Source organism: Alligator sinensis, unplaced genomic scaffold (assembly GCF_000455745.1).
Source record: "Alligator sinensis unplaced genomic scaffold, ASM45574v1 scaffold285_1, whole genome shotgun sequence".
In the NCBI taxonomy this organism is placed as follows: Eukaryota; Metazoa; Chordata; order Crocodylia; family Alligatoridae; genus Alligator; species Alligator sinensis.
The window spans coordinates 458,154-473,093 of record NW_005842235.1 but is presented as its reverse complement, the minus strand read 5'-3'; the positions used below and the strand labels follow the sequence as shown (position 1 = coordinate 473,093).

The 14,940-nt window shown below is 37.1% G+C and overlaps 1 protein-coding gene across 1 annotated transcript in view; it reads right to left on the bottom strand.

The window, feature by feature from the left end:
• The window catches only part of LOC102371752 (plasma membrane calcium-transporting ATPase 2), a 664,574-nt gene that overhangs the window by 245,756 nt on the left and 403,878 nt on the right, over positions 1-14,940 (bottom strand). Inside the window, exons 6-8 of the mRNA XM_014521639.2 lie at positions 8,703-8,828; positions 6,061-6,093; positions 4,520-4,612 (exon numbers count right to left, since the gene is read on the bottom strand). Of these exons, the coding sequence (XP_014377125.1) occupies positions 4,520-4,612; positions 6,061-6,093; positions 8,703-8,828 (252 nt within the window). The remainder of the gene's footprint in view (positions 1-4,519; positions 4,613-6,060; positions 6,094-8,702; positions 8,829-14,940) is intronic.

The window sequence follows — 14,940 nt, the reverse complement described above, 5'->3', positions numbered from 1 at the left end:
CTGGAAGTGTACCAGAAGTGCTTATGGTCCACTTCTGGGTCTGCTGCCGAGCATGCTGGGGAGCCCCCATGCTTCTGTGGGATACTCCATGTGCCCCAGCACTGCAGCATTCACAAACCCCTGCTACCTAGAGATATGTAGAAAAAACATTTAAAGCTGTGTCTATGTGCGAATCTTTGAATCTCTTCGAATCAATTCTGAGGGTTCCAATTTGATTCGAAGAGATTAAAGGGTCCTCTGATTTGATCAAGATTTGAAGACTCGGCCACTGAATCTGGTCAAATCTCTGCAGAATCTAATCAGGGACTGAAGATTATATGTGTGTATATATATACACATATAATATATATATATATATAGAGAGAGAGAGAGAGAGAGGTGTGCATATGAGGGTACATGCAGACATTTCACATTCTTTTGTGATCATGTGACTGGCTTTGAGACACATGATTGTACATTGGGAGCAGCTGCACCAGGAACCTGATCTAAGTAGGAGGGGCAGGCAGGATCAGGAGGGCTAGCAGATCCACAGGGATAGGAGCGGGGGAGGGATTGAGGGGATGGCTTATGGGTACATGGCGGGGTTTGTCCATCTGGGGGGAATTGTCAGGGAACTAAAAATAGCCCAGTCACAAGGTTGGAGTGGTAGGAAGAGCAGAGCTTCAGGGCTGGGGCAAGTGACTGGGATTTCCCATCCCCAGGGCTGTGCTCAGACTATGTGCAGACATTCAGTAGATCAGTCTAACTCATTCCCAATCTAACTTGGCTCACCTCCTCAGGTAAACTAATTTAGATCAGTCCAGCTATTTTTTTCACAATTTAACCTCCCCGAATATTTGGACACATTGGCACTTAGATCGACTTAACCCTAGTTAGGATGAGCTAAATATAATGTCTGCACATACCATAGTGTGCATGTACATATTTATTTGGAGACTTTTATTTATAGGCAGATTAATGATATGTTAACTGAAACATGTCTTCAAACTAGTGTGGTAATTCAAAATGAACATGTGTCTTGAAATGACATTAATTCTCTGACCTGATCCCTTAAAAGCAAATCTTAAATAAAATAACCTTCCATTAGACACACAGTACAGCCACTACTGCATTTCATAGAGGGTACCTGTTATTCCTAAGTAGAATGCTCTGCTAAGATTTACAAATAAGTATAAAAGTACAAAACTTATTGATGTTATGCTGACAAATATTAGAGAGCTGCATATAATTATTTAACTTCAGGTATTAACTACTGTGAACTGAAAAAAATACCTCTTTGAATTTATAGCTACAGCTTTCATCAAACTATAATTACAATTAAGAGGTTATCACTTGCTATTGTTCAAATATCACTCTATACTCCATTTAAACATGGTTTTTGTTCTGGGTCTGCAGAAGTATCTTCATAATTATAGGAGTGTTATAACCTGCTTTTTGTAATCTGTTGATTTGTATCTCTGAGGCAGGATTTTCATGCTACATTCATTACTTAATGCATTATCTAATTTACATTTTTTGTTTGAAATTTGTTTTGTTTACTTTTTATGAAGTTTGTTTTTTGTTTACTTTTCATTTTTCTTGAAACTGCTATATAAAATAAGAAAGAATAAATATTGGCCCATTTATCCACTCCTAACTTAACAAAGCTTCTAAGACATAAATGAAAAAAGTGTTCATTTTAAAAGTACAAAATAAGTTCCAAGATAAAATTCTCTTTATACTAAAAATTGAATCACTATCACTACTGTCCTGAAAAGACACAGTACAAACAGAAACCAAATGTGCAATATTTCTCCAGTCTGCATTAGGTTAAACATCTCTCTACTAACCTAAGCCAAACAGCTCTTTGCTTCTAGTCTGGGTTCTTAAAAGAACATCTGCTGATAGGTAAGCTGAACTGTAATGGAAGTTTCCTATCTACATGGGCAAAGATCAATAGGAATTCATCTAAGATACTGGTTGCCAACCTCGAGACACCCCTCAGTAAACTTGAGGCACCCCTTGGAAAATGCCATTTCCTAGTTTTCATTCATTTTTTACTACAGAAAAATAACAGAACAATTGTTCCATTGCAAAGAACTCAGAAAAACTACAACAGGTCAGAATCTTTTTATCATTACAGGTTCCTATTTGAAATATCTGGGTTTATTTTGTGAATCATGTTTGCATGCCTAACAGTGCTAATATTGTGTGGCATCCCAACGTACCCTTGAAACTCCAGGGTTCTGCAGCACCCTGATTAAGAATAATTTATTTTAATCTAAGAGCGTTAAAACCGAAGATAGAACTGCACAGTATCTGATTTTTACTTTACATAGTACAGAATTGGATTTGTAGATATTTGTGGATATGGTAACTAGAATTCTGAAACAGATATAAAGGGTGACCATAATTTCTTCAGGAAAAAAAAAAGAAAGAAAAAATACAGTACACCAATTGAACCAAAACATTGATTTAATATTACTGGCTGTGTCTACAAATGTAATTGATGCAAATGAACATACCCCAGCTCAATTTGAGCCAAAGTAAACTAACCCCAATATCACCATCTACACATATGTTTAAACACAGTAATTTACTGTGCTGCCAGATACCATTTGTATCTTATGGGGCTATCTAGCAGTGCAGTAAATTAGTCTACTCTGCCCTAATTGCCGTGCATTACTGTGCGGCAAATTAGTTTGCTGCACAATAAAATGTCTCGTGTAGACGTGCCCACTGTGAATTCAATCTCAACAGTTAATTAAAGTAGTAATCCCAAACACAGCAGTCCTTTACTAATCAACTAAAAATGAATATGATTCAATGGCAGAGAAACAAAGCTGGTGTCACTTGGGACTCACTCCTGCAACAAACGCTGGCTCTGATTCAGCAAAGCACTTAAGCAGATGCTTAACTTTAATAAGACTGCTCTTGCATATGAGTGCTCAGCGTATTTTAGAATTGAATCTTTAATGTAGCATTGGTCCCTTAAATATCTAAAGGAGGAAACCAGCAAGACTTTACTGCATTCATATGTTTGCCTTCTACAAGAAAAGTATGCAGCAATTACATTCACTGGAGCAATGAAACAGGGAGAATTAAGTAGTCATTATTATATTTCTAATCCTCTGATTCTAAAGAATTTGTAAACTAGTAAGAAAAATGAAGTGGAGATTCTAGTTCTCCAGCAAGTGTTTAACACTCAGAAATAAAAGTCAACAAATTGCTAAATTTATATACATTTCAGTTTCATATAATTGTGTAAAAACAAATGTGGAGAATGTTTTATGCCTTTGCTTGGAAGAAATTTCATGTTGCTGAAACTCAGAACTGTTTTCTCTTATGTCAGAATTCTACATTCCTCGATATGCACTCTGCAATAATTTCTGTCAGGCTAATTCTATCACCAATACAATGAATAATTTTGAATAGTAGTATTAATATTTTTTCACTGTTATTAGTGCTATAATTCTGAAAAAAGAATTATAAAGACTAATACATATGATAATGTTCAAAAATAAAATACATACAAAAACCTAAGTTGGTATCTATCTATACCATTTAACAATTCAATTAGACTACCAGAAAGAATATTACAAAATTATTAGCATGCTAAGAAATGGGGTCAAGAAGCAGTACAAGGACAAAGTCCAACCTGATTACAGTAATATTTTGTAATAAACAAAAGCATCCCACCCAAAATGCAAAAGGAAACTCTGTTTCTTTCTTCAGTCATAACCTCTTTCAAAAGGATTTTATAATAACATTTAGGTGAAAGATGACCCTGAAGTGTTGCAAGCTGTATCACAGGCTGATTTCTGAACCCGGTACTATTTCCCAAAATTATATTGAGACAATGACTGCTTATAAGAATGCCACATAGGAATAGTAGAAAGTAAAATAAATTTAGAATAGTGCTGTATTTCAAATCTATGTTGATAAGTATGTAAAGGAAAGTTTCACATTGAAAATATTGTAATAAGGCAATTTCATTTAAAAGCTTCTAAAGATCATAATTCCTTAAATCATTTAATCGTAACTTTAACTAATGATAAAAGAAAGATCATAATTCCTTTTTGTTCCTTTTTCTTGTTGTTTCCTTACTATTCAGTGGGTGCATCTATGAGAGACACTACGTCACTGTAGTGACAAGCTATGGTGATGTAGCTTGTTGCTACAGTAACATAGTGTTGGCGGGTACTAACCATGACACCACCACTACTGAGCAGTAGCAATGAGCTACTGCACGGTAGCTCATTGCTATTGCACAGTAGGGTCAAAATGACCCATGCACCATTACTGCATAGTCAGAGGCACATGTAGACACACCCAGTGTGAATAAAATATGTAAATTCCTAGTAAGTCACATTATTATTGTGGCATTTCTTATAAGCTACTGTATAGTTTATGGAGTAGGAGCTCTGAAAAGTTAATCCTATGCACATACAATATCTGTGCAGTTTATGAGAGGAAGAGGGAATCATATAGTCAGGAGAGAAATCCATCAAATAAAACAAGCTAGGTGTTCTTGACATACCATTGACTAAGCTGGTATTTGTATTATCAGTGGCATTTGCGCCTGCTGCATCATCAGTAGTTGAAGGAGGGTGGGAGGAGGTATGGGAAGAATCTACTGAGCAATAATGGATAGAAAATAATAATAATAATAATAATAATAATAATAACAACAACAACAACAGAAACAAATTAACTTGACAAAACAATAACATGTATGGACTAATATAACTCTGCTTTCTCCAAAACAAATTTGTTTAGAGTAAAAAACACAATGCATAAACGAAAAGTCATTATACAGATGTTACCAAAGTCAGAAAACACGTACATTAAATATTTTTAAAAAAATGAAAAACACATTCATGCTAAGTAAACAGAGTTCATGAGAATGAACTGTACCTACTACCATGTAATTTTATAACTCTACTCTTGTATGTGGACATTTTATATCCTTTATTTTTTTAAAAAATTTCAGAATGGCTTGAATAGAAATTGTGTTGATAAAATGCGCTGTTAGTCTGTGGGATTTGAAATATATGACATTTTACATTTTATAAATTATTAGAAGTTGTGTTATTGTCACCTATTGAATGTGCTCCCTGATTTCAAATGGAGAAATGGCATTTTTCTGTACTACATATATTTTGGGAAATACAAGATGTACAAAAGCTTGTCTAATTTGGTCTCTTTTTGAAAAGTACTCATTATCCTACACAATTATAAGATATTGTGCAATTATATATATGTTATGATAAAATGAATCATAATAGAAAATAAACTCTCACTCTAGATATTAGTATTATCCCCTATATTAGGGGAATATGGTCATATAAATGTACCTTCATAACTGGAAGAAAGAAAATTCCCTGAAGATTTTATTTACTATTCATATGTATATGCACTAGAACTGTGAGTATAATTCTCAATGAATAACTGATTCTGTGAATTTTGCCTTTTTTAATGGTTCACTGTTCACAAGCAAACACAAAATTTTCACATTTATTGTTTGAAATTCATGTACTTTCTAAAGAAAAAGTTTTTGGTTCATAATTGACAATTTCACATTCTGCAGGTTAGTTATCCAAGAAAAGCCATGGTATTTCATATACATGTAGCAAAGTGAAACAAAAAAAATAAAAGAACAATAAAATACAGAATTTGAATTCACCATGTTTTAATATTTACATGCCAATTTCAAATTGTATATTTGATTGCTATAGTCATAATGAACAATGGTATTGGTTGCATACATTTATTTTCTCTGCATTTGAATACCTATGTAAACCCACACAAAACAAAATGCTAATAGTAAATAGCATATTTTAAAATTTAAGTTACTATAATTTGCATTTGGAGAATAATAATTTGTAGCACCAATAAAGCTTTAGCACTCAACTGTTTGCAGAAAAGAAACAAGAAATAGTCTCAAATTAGATCATACAGAAATTAATTTTTAATTGGCAAAAAATATCCCAAGATAATTATTTTAACCCTGATTTCTACCACAGTTTGGCAGAGGTTGCAGCTACAAGCCTCTGCTGTTTATCTAATTTCTTACTGTACCTGGAAGCTGTTGTCCATCTTCCTGTTTCACACCTGTATGATGATTTTTACAAAATGTTAATGATGGATAAAGGCATGCAACTGAGAGAACTGAAATGCAGATACATGCAACAGACAGGATTTGCCGGCTTATATACAATGAGAGTATTTTTGATTTCATGACTGTATCCCACAAGCAGGAGTGCATAGGCACACTGCTGCACCCACGCACAGAAGTTTGTAGGGTTAGATCCTTAAGTCTGAAAAAAACTGACTGGTGTTTTAGTTGTGTGGTTCCAGTCAGCGTTAATGTCTGTTATATGAAATTCTTGCACATTTTTCTAAAAAAAATATGCCTTTCAGCACTAATTTGTAATCATATTTTGTTCTATTTCTTTTCTATGCAGATTTCCTACTTTTTGTTACAGGATACAAACAGTGGAGCATAGTGTTTATATCAGCACTAAGCAAGAGGGTGTACACAGGGAAAATCTCCTAACTCAAAAGCAAACACGTGCAAGAGGGCATTGCAGACACGTTATAGCAGTTTTAAGCAGATACTGGAGTTTAGATCCCACTCACCATGTTCATGTGAACTACCAAAATAGAAGTTGTCACATCTGCCTAAATGTGTTTTTTTTTTTTTTTTTATTTTTTGCTTCTATTGCCTTCAATGAGTACAGCATCATGCCTTCAGATATTGATAAAAAACCAGAACATGAAGCTTTGGGAAACGTCAAACATTCTCTCATTAAGTACCCAGATTTGGATGATTAGTGGTTACTCTGCATCCCTGTGGAAACTGTATGGTAAAAAATTTGTAACGTAATTTCAAACGTAAAAATATATGTTCCTTTGCAAATATAGAGTTGAGTGCCACCACCTAAGTGCCCCACATAATAGTTATTGCCAATACTGATCACATTGTTAGATTGAAGGTATAGAAATCGGGAAATTTTAGGCCCTAAAAACCATTTAAGTCTGCCCCACTGGTATTCATCTTCAAACATATGCAATGCAAGGCAAAATTAAATGACACCCCCAGATCAGACATAGATCTAGTAAAAACATCAGGTGATGTTACAATTTTTTTTATCAGTGGAAATGTATGAAATTTGGGGAATTTTTTAAAGTTGTATTTGTTGACCCTTAAAATAAATAGGATGCTGGACATTTGTACTCAGGTTAAAAGTACAGCAACTGGACTTTAACAGATGACAAAATGACTGTGTGTACATAAATCTAGACAGAAGCACATTAAGCAGTTTATCCTTACAGTGTAGCCTTAAACTGTATTTTTTTCTGACTTTATCATACAACAAGGTCTTTAGACTTCTAGTTTTCACTGCCTGAAATCTGAAGATAACTATAACCCTTTATTAACCCCCACTAGGCATGCCTACATGAGATGTTTACTGCACAGTTAACCATACAGTAAAGTCTCAGTGTCTACATATGCACCCCTATTAGGGCACATGAAACTAAATAACCTCCACAGCAGAATAGGAATTATAAATACAGGTACTACCCTGCTGCAGACTTTATTCATGTACAGCAGCACACATGTAGATGCTGACTGGCTGGCTGGGGCATGAGGGTGCTTCAATGCAGGGGCACATTGATCCCAGTAGGAGCAGCCCCAGGCTGGCGGGCTGACTGCCCAGGCCCCCAGCCATCTGGGGCTGCTGTGACCCAGTTCAATGTGCTGCAGTCCAAGCACATGTGCAGACACATGCCTGGGAGCTTCCTAGGAGCAATAAACTGGAACAATAAGCTCCACAGTTTATTGCTGCCCCCTAATGGCATGTATAGATGTGCCCAGTGTCACTAATATTGCTTCCAATATTCTGACTGGGACCTATCAATTCTAAGGAAATAATTGTCTGTAACCACTGAAGGCCATGTCCTGTTCCATCTATTGGGCATCTAAGTGTACGTAAGTTCCTAAGAGTGATCCTATTCCATCTTGCTTGGGACCCTGAAAATTCATTAACGCATCTACTTGTGTAACAAACCAGAATTTTCCCTTTAAGACTGTTGCAAAAAAAGCAGTGAGGAGGAGGAGGACCTACCCACCTTTTGTAGGAACACTATTTCAGAGGATCAAATATGGTGGAATAGGATTGCATTTATGTGCCTACATACACTTACATGTTTAATAGGTATGTGCTTATCCAGAAAGTTAATCCATAACAAAAAAATCTACAAAACAGACTATTACCATTTAATTAACAGAAAGGCACAACATTTCCTTCTTTTCTTTTTTAAACTTAAATAAGTGTGTTGTTTCTATGTCAGTCTTATGAATAATAGTACATATATATAAATGCATATATTAATGTGTTATATCTATTTTTATGAAAAGTTGCAAATTGTAAATTTATAGGAAATTATTAAAAGGTAATAAGCACAGTATATGTCATTCTTTCTTTTCATTTGATTACATGCTGCAAGATTGCAACTTTAAACTGAATACAAAAAAAATCTAATCATTGTATAAAAAGCAAGAATTATTGCATTCCCTCATAACATGCATAAGGAAGTTTATATAGAAAAAAGTACTTTAAATACTGTTTCAGTTCTCAAAAATTGAAGCAATTTTCATCTCTGAAGAGTCTATGAAAATAATTTGGGAGCACCTACATGTGTTCTACGGGGGTTACCTTTCTTATCTTTCTTTTCTTCTTCTTCTCCACCAGCACCTAACAGAGTAAAGATGATGCCCGTCTGAGAATTCACACCAACAGCAGTGACAACCATTCTCCCAGATCCCTCCATGACATGGGTACCTGAAAATGAGAAGTTAATATAAAATGTAGAAGTTAGTATATGTTTATATTCATAAAAATGTTTCTAAAGTCTGATTAGGCACAGATTCTGTCAGAGTAGGCAGTGGACCAGATTCTGTTCTTAGTTACACTGCAATAAACCTGGGGTAATTCTACTAATGACACCCACCAAAGAATCAATCCTTGTCTTTGTAGTTAACAAAAGTTTACTACATATCTCAGAGTACTCATAAACTGGCATATTTTCTTATCCGGCACCCCTGATTCCCCATTGGTGCCGGATAACAAAGCTTTTGCTGTATTAGGAAACTGTTCAATGTATAATTTTCCATCTAGAAATTAACTCAATAATACGTGAATATGTAACTGCAGCTCTCTTTGAAAGACTTTTAGATACACAGCAGAGGAACAATGATTCTGAGCATTACAAGAAGAAAATCTATGAATAAAGTGAAACTTCCCAAGAAGTGGTACAAATAATGAATTTTCTATTTGGAGGAAAAAAAAGAGTTGTAAATTTTAATATAAAAGATTTATAATCAAATTAACATTAGACTCCAGTTTTACATTGAGTGTTGCTAAAAAAGTTTGGAGGGAAAAAACAAGATTATGTTATGCTGTATTTTTTAGGCAGTTTTATAAAATAATGAGAAAAAGGCTGGTTAGACATCAGAGTATGACAGTAAATATGCAAAGGAAAGTACCAAACTTTGCCAACTCAGTCATTTAATGTGGTGATAAAGTCTTAATCTTAAATCATTAGTCAGCTAATGATCGGATAAAAGGTTTAAAGACCAGACAAGGCTGGTATTGTTTAAATCATCTACCTGCATATGTACAAAAGAATGAAAACCAAACAGCAAGTTACTAATGTTGCCTGCAATTTTCTAATCCTTCTTGTCATTTCTGTTTAGGATTTGTATTCCTTTCTCTGTATGGTAATGATTGCCCAGTTTTTAATAATGTGATTTTGGATTTGTGGAATATCTAGTAACTATACATCAATGTTACATACTTATCACAACGCATTTTACTTTCTTTTTCTAGTATTTTCCCTCTGTGCCCAAAATGAACATAATTAATAACTAGATGGTCACATTCATACTATTTAAATTAGAATGTGTCAGGCTAATTAATATACTATGCAGACCTTATTCAAGTTCAAATATTTTATAGAAGTGGAAAGATTTAGAAAAAAATATTACGTGCAGATGAATGTTAGGATTTTTTTTAATCCCTCAAAACCGCCCTTTTTGGAATGGAAAGATAGTGGCACTGAGACTCTGGTTTATTTTGCTCCTTTCTGCATAAATAAATAGTATTATTTAGGCTGCACCATTCCTGTCCATTGAGGATAGGCAGGATTCACCCTTATATCATGTACTGATATGTACCCTAGTTACCGAGATAGACTCTGTATTTTACATGATGTATTGGAATGCTTACTATATGCTTAAAATGCCTTAATTTGATAAGGGCTATTGGAGGGACAAACAGGAAACGCAGTAGCTTTCCCATTAAGGACATCTTGAAACACGTCTGAAAGACAATAGGATTTGTCAAAAGGACTAAGCAGCTTTCAAAAACACTTCCTGAACAGGTAGAGAGAACTGATTTGTAAATTAAGTGAAAAGACTGTCAGCTACAGCCCATGGAGGGTCCATAACAATCTTAGACTAACCAAATTTCTCATGTGGGAGGTGAATATGCACCCGATAAAGCAATACTATAGACTGTACACACATTTAGCTTACAGTTTTCTCTTAAGTACCTTCTGACCAAACAATAGGGCTGCTTTAATGATACTCTGATCACTGGTTACTGCCAATCTACAGGTGTTAGATAAACACTGGATTTACTACGGCACCCATGTTTAATAAACATAGGGGACAGGTACAGATATTTGACTTTTACCAGTGTAAGTGTTCTGAAACAGGTCTATCTATACCTGTAACAGAGCATAAGTTTAGCACACAAAACCGGTCTATATCCATATCAGAACAGACGTTTTCCCCGTGGGGCATTTGTCCACATAATTGGCATTTATCCTCTAAAAATGTTTGTGGTTTAATTTTCTTTTCTTAGTTTATGATGACTAAATGAGTAAAGTGGATGTGATTTACCACTTAATGGTTTATTATGATATAGCTAGTAAAACACCTGCCCTTTCAGTTCTACTTACTGCCAGGTGGCTTTTTAGGACAAGAAATGCCCAGGAGAGTCCTCCCAAAGGGCTTCACCCTCTTCTTCCCCTCACTTTTTCCAGGGGTTTGATGGGTGAAATCTTTTCGTGCAAAGGCACCCCAGAGGCTGCATGCCTTCTGTCTTGCCCTGCTTCCCCTCAGTTTTTTTTGTGCTTGTTGAAACAGTACTTTTACCTCCCTCTTTTTCTGCATGCTTTTTGCACTGGGCGCTGGGTGTAGAGTACCTTAGGGCTACAAAAGTGTACACAAGCATTGCATCTCCCACGTACTCACTTTACAAAGCTGCCTCCAGCATTTTTTTCCTGCTATGTTTTGCACAGGGAAGAGTTCTGTTTTGGCGGGTTTTTTCAAGCACTTTCCATGCCGGCGCCAGGCTGTCTGGGTTTTTTTTTTACACCAGAACAAGGCCAGTGGGGGCGGGGCGGGGCGGGCTGCCCCTCTAAGGGTCTATAAAGTTGTGGACAGGGATCCGGGTGCATATGCTGTATCCACAGAGAATGGGACTCAGCCCAGTGGGACACTTGCCCCTGGTGGCATAACTGGTTTGACTGTTTCGACAACAGTGCTAGCTGCTGATATCAGTGCAGCATTCTACTGCAGGATGAGACCGCTTTTGCAATACTTGAAACAGGACACCCTGAGCTGTTCCACAAGCAATGCATAGGTAAGTGAGACACTTGGCTATGCCCTGAGGGAGGGTGGCTTGCATTGTTTACTTACATTTCCATGTAAATAGGATTTAATTGCTGTGAATGTTGGTGCAAGCTATCCCACAGCATGAAGTCCTGCAGTCACAGGCAAGGTTTCAAGGCAGGGTGGGGGATACACCCTATGACCCTTCTCACCCCTCGTGCCTCCCCTGCACCCCACCCCCCCCGCACCCCCGCTTGCATGCAGCAGAGGTACCACTATTTCAGGGCTGCATGGCAGTTTTAGAATACAAAGTCTTATGCTCTTAACTTCCTGCTCCCTCCTATTTCTAATTCCCGAATGCTGTTTCATATGCTTCTCCTGCTGTGCACAGCAGGTAAAAGAGAAAAACAGAAGCTTTAGATACTTGCTGATGCCACTTCCATCTCCAGTAAAAATGCTGGCAATGTCACTGCCAGGTGCCTCTTCACTACTCTTAATATGATTTTACTGAAAAAAGCAAGTGGGACTTCACCATTAACCTCTCTCTGCCACGATGTAGACAAGCCCTCGTATTCTGTGAATACATCAGCAACTAAAGCTTGGTCAACCTAGTCCAAGCAGCTACTTACTGAAATATGCTTCATTAGCTGTTTTCAAATATCATGTACATAATGTTCCTTTTTCTTTGTTTCTTTTTATGTAGCCATTTTTTTAAAAACTAAAATATTATTACCTTACTTGGGCTCAGTGTACTCTCCATCCACATACAAACGAGCACTGTCATTTATGAGTGCTGGGTCTAGTAGGTACAGTAAAATAAGTCAAATGAAGTTTTAGTCTTAGGGTACTGTATTTTCATAACAGTGATAATTATAATATCTCATGTGTCTGCCTTTCTCAGCCTCCCTCCCTTCCTTGCTGCCTGCCTTCCTCTAGTGGCTGCCCAAAGATCTGAGGTGCTGGACCCTGGCCTGACGCTGATTCCTATTTCTAATGATTGTGCTCTTTTGTATCTTGTGAGGACAATTATCCCAAGTAATTCTGTGCATGCTAAGGATTAAATTAATAATCATACTTAATAGTAATATTCATAAATGGCACATGCATACATACATGCATTCATACATATGTACAGTCATTCTAATCCCTCATACATAATCCATTCATACATACAGTCAGTCTTCCCCTCTCAGGTCTTAGCACCCGAGTCCTTCCTGTAGCAACTGGAGTGGTGGGCAAAAAGTACTCATTCCTGTGTACTAACCATGTCTCAACAAATGAATAAGCCCTCCACAGTGGAAGATTTGAATGCAGATATTGCTGCAACCTTCAGACTGTCATTGCAGCCTCAGCAAAAGCAAAGGCCCTCAGCTCCCTCTTCCCTCCTGTATGGTGGCTCTCTCTTATTATTAGCTCCCTCTTCCCTGCATCTTTAATGACATCAACCCCTATGACCATAAGTGTGATTTAGCAATTTTTAATCAACTTTAATCTAAACAAATTCAATCAATCACTCAATGAATCCTCAGTGGTGTTTGGGCAATGGCCCTCCCTCTTGACCTGCCCTGTAGGGGTGCTTTATGCAAACTATGGGGGTACGGCTGCCCAAATGGAGAGGAGGGAGCAGGGAGGAGACAAGATGCTTTGCGGGGCTTTTTGTCACCAGGGATACACTCTGTCTTATTGACTAATAGATATATAGAAGTCCCTTCCCTTGGCAATATTTTAGTATCTTCCGCCTTAACATTCTCTGGCATTCTCTGGTGTCAGAACAATTCTGGAGAATGACTAATATTATAGGTACTGTTTCCTCCTGAACATCTGGAATCACACCCCTTTCTATTAGAACCCACTGTTAGGGAATTATCAGATATGTTATCTTTCCCATATTCCCTATCTGTTTTGTTCCAGTGTTTCATAAGTATTTCAATAGGAACTACCTTTCCATTTTTTTCCTTCCCTTTCTCAGGGGTCATAGAGGGGTAGAATCTGTCTGTACTCTCCACACCTCTGGTATACATATCCCTTTCACTGAGTAACTCCTTTGCCTGTCTTCCAAAAGAGACAGCCTAGAGAAAATGCCCTGTTCATACATCCCTGAAAAATCTAGAGTCCATTTCCTTTAGTGAGCCTTTTTCTTGAGTTTCTTCAATATGACAGTGAATCTCTGTATCGATACCATTCAATCCTGCAGAAGTTATTTGTGTTGTTTAAATTCTCATTTTTCACCCATGTCCTAGTGTTTGGGATTTTATTTTGGTTCATATTATTGCTTTCTTCTAAAACACCATGAAAAGTGATTTGTAACGTGTCAGAGAAAATGGGTGTTCAATGACTCTCTTTCACTATCTGAGCTCATTAAAGAATATCCATAACTTTCTTTTAACTCATCCCAGGGATCTTTCAAGACTGTAACTGTACCAGGAAAGGGCCTCACTCCTTCTTCCTCATGCTGCAGACTGACACACACAACAACAACAATAAACACACACCCTTCTTCCTGGTTACTGGCCATGTCCCAGGCAATGAACAAGCCCTGATGCCACTTTCTACATCTCTCTCTCTCTCTTTCCCCACAGCTTGGGGCTCACACTTTGCTTACCACCTCTGCCTCCCTGGGCTTCTTGGGCAAAAACCACCCTCCCTCCTGCCCCATGGCTTGGGTCATAAGTGTGGTCATACAGGTGTGGTAAAAATATGTTATAATCTAGTCATTATGATTTTGCAATAACGTTTGTATAGCAGCTGTGTGGTAAAAATGTCTCATTTCACTACACAAAGGCTTCACAGCTGAGAACTGTTTGGCTTCACTACACAATTGCTTCTGCTAAGGCATGTAGGCCAATGATAGATTTACGAGTAGCACTAGACTTCTGCAGACATAGCCAGGAACAGATGCAATAAATAACTCCTTACGAGAGATAAGAGAAGAGGGACAGGGAAAGATGCTGATGTGAAGAACTCAGACCCTGACCGAAGAATGACCGAGACGGACTTATGGACAGCCCCAAGGAGGAGACTTAAGATGTAAATGAGACATGTATGTAAACCATCATAGAACATGTAACTGCTAGACATATGTTGTAAGACGTAATACTTGGGCTGCCAATAATTACGTGACACGTTAGAATCTTTTGCTTATGCTAGCTATAAAAAGGAACCCCAGACTCTGTTGTGGGTCGACACGGATTTGAGCATTAAGCTCCCTTGTCGAACTTGTTTGCAAACAATAAATCTGAAATTGGACCCAGCCTGTGTGTGAGACTCTCTCCTAG